The sequence below is a fragment of the Oncorhynchus masou genome, chromosome 21 (genome assembly GCF_036934945.1).
Source record: "Oncorhynchus masou masou isolate Uvic2021 chromosome 21, UVic_Omas_1.1, whole genome shotgun sequence".
In the NCBI taxonomy this organism is placed as follows: Eukaryota; Metazoa; Chordata; class Actinopteri; order Salmoniformes; family Salmonidae; genus Oncorhynchus; species Oncorhynchus masou.
In genome coordinates, this window is record NC_088232.1 from 32511016 (window position 1) to 32520455 (window position 9440).

The 9440-nt window shown below is 40.9% G+C and overlaps 1 protein-coding gene and 1 pseudogene across 1 annotated transcript; both read left to right on the forward strand.

The window, feature by feature from the left end:
- The first annotated feature begins 805 nt into the window (after positions 1 to 805).
- Positions 806 to 2732, forward strand: LOC135507486 (uncharacterized; annotated as a pseudogene).
- LOC135507382 (ubiquitin thioesterase OTUB2-like) lies at positions 2719 to 5766 on the forward strand. The gene is made up of 6 exons (XM_064926932.1): positions 2719 to 2991; positions 3116 to 3193; positions 4340 to 4458; positions 4575 to 4659; positions 4801 to 4992; positions 5284 to 5766. Exons 1-6 carry the CDS (start codon positions 2989 to 2991, stop codon positions 5488 to 5490), a joined length of 684 nt encoding a protein of 227 aa, XP_064783004.1. The 5' UTR covers positions 2719 to 2988; the 3' UTR covers positions 5491 to 5766.
- Positions 5767 to 9440: the final 3674 nt, after the last annotated feature.

Sequence of the window (9440 nt, forward strand, 5' to 3'; positions counted from 1 at the left end):
GCCAAAATTCCTTCACAGTGATGTGAGAGACTGATCAACAACTACAGGAAGCATTTGGTTGAAGTAATTTCAGCTAAAGTTGGCACAACCAGTTATTGAGTGTAAGGGGGCCATTACTTTTTACACACAGGGGCATTGGGTGTTGCATAACTTTGTTTATGAGATAAATGAAATAAGTATGTCATTTTTGTGTTATTTGTTCACTCAGTCTCCATTTGTCTATAATTAGGTTTTGGTTGAAGATCTGATTACATTCAGTATCAAAAATATGCAAAAGTAGAGAAAATTTGAAAGGAGGCAAATATTTGTTCACAGCACTGTACATTTGATGTGCATAATTCTTATGGCCAGTGATGGTGAAATGCAGTGGGATCATAAAGCATAAATAAAAGTTTTAAAGTATTAATTACACAGCTAATTTAACTACTAATTTCCCATGTAGGCCGCTAGCAGAGTCCCGGAGACAGGAATGAACTCATTACAGAGGACCTCCACCTGCTTGAAGAAGCAGGTGGAGGAGGATGAAGTGGATTGTCAGCTGGCACAGAAACAGCAGGAATTCAAAGCCCTTGCACAGAGGAGGGCAGTGCTATAGCTGAAACAGTAGGCGGTGAGTTACATTACACCACTCACCATGAGTGAAGGAATTTCAATACCATGGACAGGTGAAATTATACAGATATTGTATAGGTTTAAAATAGAATCTAAAATAGAAAGAGAGCCGAATCCTTATCAGCAATATATACAGTAGTAACCTGCTTATGTGTACATCATCTCTTGAATTTTTCCCCTAGGTTTATGATCTCAACTGCGCTGGCGGGCCCTGAAGAAGTACCAGGCAGCGAGGAAGCGAGGAAACGATCTGAAACAGAAAGAGGAGCTCACTGAAAAGATGGAGAGACATTGGACATATCATTCTCACCTAAAATCCTGGACCCTCTTTACCTGACATATTTCCCCACAACCCCTACAGGCAGCAGTATTTAAAGGATAAGGTGACCAAGCACAAAATGTACGAAGACGACATGATGAACATTTCAGATTTCCTCCCAGAGACTAAGTTGTTGTCAATTATACCTGGATCTGGAAATCTAATGTTTGGCAGAAATATTCAGACATTTGAGTGCTCTTTACAATTAATTAACAAAGTATACAGTGTATGCTGTGAGTGAGGTACAATACAATACGTATGTTTGTTTCCTTATCTGACTGTGAATGTCGATCACCTGGAGTAAGAGGCAGACTCCCTGGTGATGACCATCATCCATCGTCTTGAGACCTTGTCCCTCACCCATCACGATCTGGTGGAGCACCTGGGCCAGCTGGTGGAGGAGCTGGAGCAGGGCCAGCACAGCCTGGACAGTCTGAAGCAGGAGCACAACACCAACAAGCTGGTCAGACATACAAATACATGCTTAGAAATGCATGTACATTGTGCTCTATATGTGTTAATGATAAACCGTTTTGTTTTGGTTCATGAATTGTCTGGGGCCAGGTTAGACTGTGTTGTCTTCTTTCCCTCTGAGGCAGATGAGATGAGGAACAGGGAGCTGTCTGAACTGTTTACCCAGTGGGATAGAGCCAAGGAGAAAAACAAACAGACTGAGATTAACCTGATGATGCACCAAGGCCAGTCCCGAGACCAGGTCTGAGCACCACCACCATTTGACATTAACTCAATAGTAACCAATAATAATGTCACAACAACCTCCACTCCACCTCTCTTGTCAGGTTGAGGAAGTGGGTAGCTTGCTTATAGCTGTGAAAAACCTTGCAGAACAGTGCTACTTACACCACTATGGGCCTCTGGAAGAAATGGACATGCTGACAATGATGGATATGGTAATAGTAATGTCTAATTGCATTGTTATGTATTAGTAATTACCTTGACCGAGATCCCATTTGTTCTCATTTATAAAGTATACTTTATTTAGAATGTATGTATCCATGATTTCTTCCAAAATAAAGATTTTGTATAGTTTAATCATATTATATTTCCCAAAGCAAGATTGCAACTAACAATTAATTTGATTATTTACTATATTTACAGGGATACATTCAGGAGAAGGCAGACAGAGAAGAGAGCAACATGACTGATAGACGAGTGCCAGAGAACAGAGGATCACTGAAAAACATTAACAGTAAAACGCAACTAAAATGTTACTTTACATTTGTATTTAAGGTTGTTGTAATACTGTTATAATAGTATAGTTTGTGGTGATAAGTTGCTGATGAAGGAAATTGTTGGGGTTATACCATGCAGTTGTACTGTTATAATAGTATAGTTTGTGGTGATAAGTTGCTGATGAAGGAAATTGTTGGGGTTATACCATGCAGTTGTACATGCATTACTCATATACCCTAATCAAAGATTGATGTTAAAAAATTGTTAGGATGAATTCCAATGTTCATTAGTTTGCTTTATTCATTAAATAAATATATTACAAAATGTTCATCTGACAAAATGTCTTTGAACCGGTCTCTTTGAAATGAATAAAAACAGATAAATATGAGTTGTGGTTGCTGTTTTAAAAATGAAGACTACTAAATGGACTAACTATGGCACTTCTAAATATCCGGTTGTTAATGTTAATGTTGCTCAAATATTAATGTATTCTTATTATTTATTGTTTAAGCAAAGTATAAGGGAGTTTTACTCCAGTCTAGTAGGTGGCGGTAATGCAAACATTTTTGGATGCCTATCGCAGTTAAACCTCATCGAAGAAGAATGATGCTCGAAAATGAAAGAATTTTAGAATGTCTCTCGATGTTACTTTTCATTCCATTGTCTCTTTGTTGCGTACAACTGTCGTGTTCTGTCTTACCACGCGATTAGCCCGCGAGACAGGATGACAATTCTGAAAACATTTACATCTGTTTCTACTTAGCTAGCTAGCTCTCTAACCATGTTTATCTTTGTAGCATGCTAACCTAGCCTCATCAAGGTGGAAAGAAAATAATTCGACTATTCTTTGAGACGCCTCAAGTATGGTAATGTTATCTTTAAGCAACAACGAAAATGATTTAACGTAGGAATTAACAAAGTATTATGTTTTACTATTGTCACTACAGGATTTATATTAGATTTAATTTAGCCAATGACTGTTCTTCACAGACGGAACCAGGACAGTTTGTTTCAAGTAGAGAAGAAATATCTACATATCTGCTGGAGGTGGAAGCTGCAAAGTATCGGGTAATGATGCCTATTCATATAGCTATTGAAAAAGGCTCACAAGAGCATGTGAATTCAAGTTTGGACTAAATTAGGCTATTAAACACAAAGCTCAACGTTACATGTCTGCTGTGGGATCTCTGACATCTTTGGATTGATATTCCTTGGATATTTCAAAACAAATAGAATTATACTGAACAAAAATATAAAAACACAACGTGCAACCATTTCAATGATTTTACTGAGTTGTATTTCAATTTCCTTATAATACGCTGTCATGCGCGTCGATCCAGAGCATCCCAAACGTGCTCATTGGGTGACGTGTGATGAGTGTGCAGGTCATTGAAGAACTGGGACATTTTCAGCTTCCAGGAATTGCGTACAGATCCTTTTGACATGGGGCTGTGTATTATCATGCTGAAACATGAGGTGATGGATGAATGGCATAACAAGGGGCCTCTCGTAACGGTATCTCTGTGCATTCAAATTGCCATCAATAAAATGTAATTGTGTTTGTTGTCGGTAGCTTATGCCTGCTCATACCATAACCCCACCGCCAACATGGGGCACTGTGTTCACAACGTTGACATCAGTAAACTGCTCGCCCACACGACACCATACAGATGGTCTGCATTCTCTGGCAACAGCTGTGGACATTCCTGCAGTCAGCATGCCAATTACGCGCTCCCTCAACTTGAGACATCTGTGGCATTGTGTTGTGTGACAAAACTGCACGTTTTAGTGTGGCCTTTTGTCCCCAGCACAAGGTGCACCCGTGTAATGATCATTCTGTTTAATCAGCTTTTTAATATACCACACCTGTCAGGTGGCTGTATTATTTTAGCAAAGGAGAAATGCTCACACACAGGCATGTCAACAAATGTGTGCTCAATTTGAGAGAAATAAGCTATTTGGGCACATGATGGTTTTATTTGGGGGGGGGGTCTTTAATATCAACTCATGAAACATGGGACCAACACTTTACATGTTGTGTTTATATATTTGTTTAGTGTAAATTACATTGTTAAGTAAACTGTGAAGTAGTGTTAACAAATTGCATAATGGACTAACTAGTTACTCAAATACATAGTAATGTAAGATCATTTAACTAGCCTAAAGTACTTGAATTTGTCAAATTCACAGACACATCTCTTATTTGTTTTGCAGGAGATTTGCAGCCAGTATAAGTACATGAGGAAAATCAGGGGCGATGGTAATTGCTTTTACAGAGCCCTCTGCTTTGGACACCTGGAATCATTGTTACAAAATGATAGAGCTTTGCAAAGGTAAATTCCTTCATAGTATGCATACATTTTTCCATATGTTGGACCCTTTACCTGTGTGTGGCTTGGCCACTTCAAAATAATGGATGAAAATGTATAATTTTCTCCCCATATCTCAGATTCAAAGAAACAGTGAAACAAAGTAGCAAAGAATTATTGGCTGCAGGCTTTGATGAGAGCTCTTTCAAAGACATGCTTGACATGGTAAGTTTACATTCAACTTTGTACCGTTTTAAAAATAATCTAATAATGCACCTTCACAATAAAGATGACTAGTCACATTTTCTTTAACTGTCAGACATGTAATTGAAGCCTGTTTTAATTATTGGACAATTCATATTTTAGTTTGTAGGTGTCCTAGAACAATGTGAAGCTGATGAGCAGGGTGACGCGTTGCTCCAGCTCTTTAATGAGCAAACTACCTCCGACAGTATGGTGCAATACCTCAGGCTGCTCACCTCAGCCTACCTGCAAAACCATGCCGACTTCTTCAGCCACTTTGTGGAGGCACCCAGTCTCAAGGTTTACTGCACTCGGGTCAGTATGAGTTGCGCTCAAGACCATATTGCAGTTAACTTCTGTTTTATTAATGTGCTATGGAAGTATGCCAGATGCTGCTGATACTTTTCTCCAAAGACAATCAGACCTCTTGTCAAAGTCTCACCACTCAAAACTAATGTCTGAAAGTATTCTGCTGCTCTCTAGTGGTGGTGCAATTAATGGAAAATAATTGGTGTTTTAGGGACCAATCAAGGACATGACAATTTTTTGTTAGCCTCTGTTTCTGCTTGGGTATATACTTACAATGTCCATTCTTGCCTTATCCAGGAAGTGGAAACCATGGCGATGGAGTGTGATCACGTAGATATTCTGGCTCTGTCGGAGGCCTTAGGAGTTAGCATCCACATTGCTTCCGTGGAGGGGGGAGACGGACACCGCTTGGCCCACCACACGATTCCAGAGGGAGCAGAGCCCTGCCTACACCTCCTATACAAAACAGCCCACTATGACATTCTCTACCCACATTGCCAATGAGGGGCTTGATGAAGGCCTCCACTTATCTCAGGTTTACCGGTAGTTAAGTGTTCAAATAAATGTACATTGTGATTAAGTTTCTCAAACAAAAATGTTTCTAGCATTGTTTTGTAATTTACAGTAAACGCATATGCGGTAGACTCCGCTCGACTTTCTTGAATGTCCAAAAAAAGTATTTATTCAAAAACACGACTGATATCTTCTAAAATAATTTGTGAAAATGTTAATAATTGCACTGTATTTCCATTTATATAAATTCAATCTCAAACATTCTAATTGAGACTACAATCATTTGTAACACTGCTGCTGCTTTTCCTTTGTTTCCGTCTTTTGTTCTGATTGGAGACACTGGTTAAGGCCGTTTCCAAAGCATGTAGGGGCATGTTGGGCAGAGAGAGCTTACCCATCTGTGTGGGGTGCTTGGTCTTCATCACATTCTTGAATACAAGCTGAGAAATCGGGTGTTTCAGGTGCATCTTCATGACCTTCACCATCTTCTGCTGCTGCCCGTCATCGTCCTCATCCTTCCTCCCCCCTAAAAAAAAACGAAATGTCAGTTTACTCTGATCTATTTATGCAAGGCCCTCTTATTTCTGTGTTTCTCATGGGGCAACCTCCCACTCCTAGATAACTCATTTAATGATGTAGCCTTACCAAGCAAAACATCATCCAGGTCCACCTCCAGAGCTTCTGCTGCTTGCTTAAACCAAGAGTTGTGCTGCTTCTCTGCTGTTGTGGAATTCAATCTTCTCTACCTTCCTGGCCATATTGACACGCTCCTGTCAAGGCATATATGAAATATGGTACAATGTTTTATGTCATGAAAGATAAGTACGTCTGCAGCTCCTTGCTTAGATCGACCATCATGTGATCAAATACAGGTGCCTATGAAATCTATTAATTTGCTTGTCATTTCCGGTCACAACTTGCAGACTTGTTTATGTGCTGCTGTGCATCTTGTTGCTACAGCTTACTTTATTACCTGACAACTTTACGTTTTTTACTTTTTAATTACTGTTTATATTTTTAGTTTTTTTCAGTCAACTTTTACACTCTGGACGTTTTATCTGGACATGGTTCGATAGGATTTCCAACAGCCGAAGCAAATTGTAACATTAACATGATGCCTTCTAATTGCAGTCGCTGTATTCATAATATACAGGAGATCGATCGCCTTAAGGCAAGGATAGCTGTGCTGCAAGCCCAGCTTCAGACGCAATCGTTAGGCAAGGGTAATTTCAGTGTCGGAAAAGATGAAACAGCGTCTGTGCCACCAGTAAGTACAGATAGTAACGATAGTATAAATCCCCTCCCCTCGCACGGTCGCTTCAGCCGGACAACTTTCTCATGGCTTCTGGAGGGAAATGCTGTAGGAATGCTCAACCGGTGTCATTCATTCAGCCGACAGAAACGTTCAAACTGTTCTCCCCATTAAGCAGCGAGTTGGAGTCAGAGGCCGAGCCTTCTATGGTCTCTACTCCTCCCGTTACGGGGTCTGAGATACCGAAGGCTCCCACCATTAGCTCTGACAAATTGAAAACCCTAGTCATTGGCAACTCCATTAACCGCAGTATTAGACTTAAAACGAATCATCCAGCGATCATACACTGTTTACCAGGGGGCAGGGCTACTGACGTTAAGGCTAATCTGAAAATGGTGCTGGCTAAAGCTAAAACTGGCGAGTGTAGAGAGTATAGAGAGATTGTTATCCATGTCGGCACCAACGATGTTAGGATGAAACAGTCAGAGGTCACCAAGCGCAATATAGCTTCTGCGTGTAAATCAGCTAGAAAGATGTGTTGGCATCAAGTAATTGTCTCTGCCCCCCCCCCCCAGTTAGGGGGAGTGATGAGCTCTACAGCAGAGTCTCACAACTCAATCGCTGGTTGAAAACTGTTTTCTGCCCCTCCCAAAAGATAGAATTTGTAGATAATTGGCCCTCTTTCTGGGACTCACCCACAAACAGGACCAAGCATGGCCTGCTGAGGAGTGACGGACTCCATCGTAGCTGGAGGCGTGCTCTCATCTTATCTACCAACATAGACAGGGCTCTAACTCCTCTAGCTCCACGATGAAATAGGGTGCAGGCCAGGCAGCAGGCTGTTAGCCAGCCTGCCAGCTTAGTGGAGTCTGCCACTAGCACAGTCAGTGCAGTCAGCTCAGCTATCCCATTGAGACCGTGTCTGTACCTCGACCGAGGTTGGGCAAAACTAAACATGGCGATGTTCGCCTTAGCAATCACTAGGATAAAGACCTCCTCCATTCCTGCCATTATTGAAAGAGATCGTGATACCTCACATCTCAAAATAGGGCGGCAGTGTAGCCTAGTGGTTAGAGCATTGGACTAGTAACCGAAAGGTTGCAAGTTCAAATCCCCGAGCGGACAAGGTACAAAATCTGTCGTTCTGCCCCTGAACAGGCAGTCGTTTGTTCTTAACTGACTTGCCTCGTAAAATAAAGGTAAATGTCCAAGACAGTTATAGTCAATGAACTAATCACTAATCTTGATGTGATTGGCCTGACAAACATGGCTTAAGCCTGATGAATTTACTGTGTTATATGAGGCCTCACCTCCTGGTTACACTAGTGACCACATCCCCCGTGCATCCCGTGGAGGTGTTGGTAACATTTACGATAGCAAATTTCAATTTACAAAATAAAAAATGACGTTTTCGTCTTTTGAGCGTCTAGTCATGAATTCTATGCAGCCATCACTTTTTATAGCTACAGGCCTCCTGGGCCATATACAGTGTTCCTCACTGAGTTCCCTGAATTCCTATCGGACCTTGTAGTCATAGCAGATAATATTCTAAATTTTGGTGACTTTAATATTCACATGGAAAAGTCCACAGACCCACTCAAAAAGTCTTTCGGAGCCCTCATCGACTCAGTGGGTTTTGTCCAACATGTCTCTGGACCAACTCACTGCCACAGTCATACTCTGAACCTAGTTTTGTCCCATGGAATAAATGTTGTGGATCTTAATGTTTTTCCTCATAATCCTGGACTATCGGACCACCATTTTATTAAGTTTGCAATCGCAACAAATAATCTGCTCAGACCCCAACCAAGGAGCATCAAAATTCGTGCTATAAATTCTCAGACAACCCAAAGATTACTTGATGCCCTTCCAGACTCCCTCTGTCTACCCAAGGACATTTGAAGAACTCAATTTAACCTTGCACAATACCCTAGATGCAGTTGCACCCCTAAAAACTAAAAACATTTATCATGAGAAACTAGCTCCCTGGTATACAGAAAATACCCGAGCTCTGAAGCAAGCTTCCAGAAAATTGGAACGGAAATGGTGCCACACCAAACTGGAAGTCTTCCGACCAGCTTGGAAAGACAGAACCGTGCAGTATCGAAGAGACCTCACTGCTGCTCGATCATCCTATTTTTCCAACTTAATTGAGGAGGATAAGAACAATACAAAATGTATTTTTGATACTGTCGCAAAGCTAACTAAAAAGCAGCATTCCCCAAGAGAGGATGGCTTTCACTTCAGCAGTAATAAATTAATGAACTTCGAGGAAAAGATCATGATCACTAGAAAGCAAATTACGGACTCCCCTTTAAATCTGCGTATTCCTCCAAAGCTCAATTGTCCTGAGTCTGCACAACTCTGCCAGGACCTAGGATCAAGGGAGACACTCAAGTGTTTTAGTCCTATATCTCTTGACACAATGATGAAAATAATCATGGCCTCTAAACCTTCAAGCTGCATACTGGACCCTATTCCAACTAAACTACTGAAAAAACTGCTTCCTGTTCTTAGCCCTCCTATGTTGAACATAATAAATGGCCCTCTATCCACCGGATGTGTACCAAACTCACTAAAAGTGGTAGTAATAAAGCCTCTCTTGAAAAAGCCAAACCTTGACCCAGAAAATATAAAAAACTATTGGCCTATATCGTATCTTCCAATCAGCACGGTTGCTAGGAAAAAC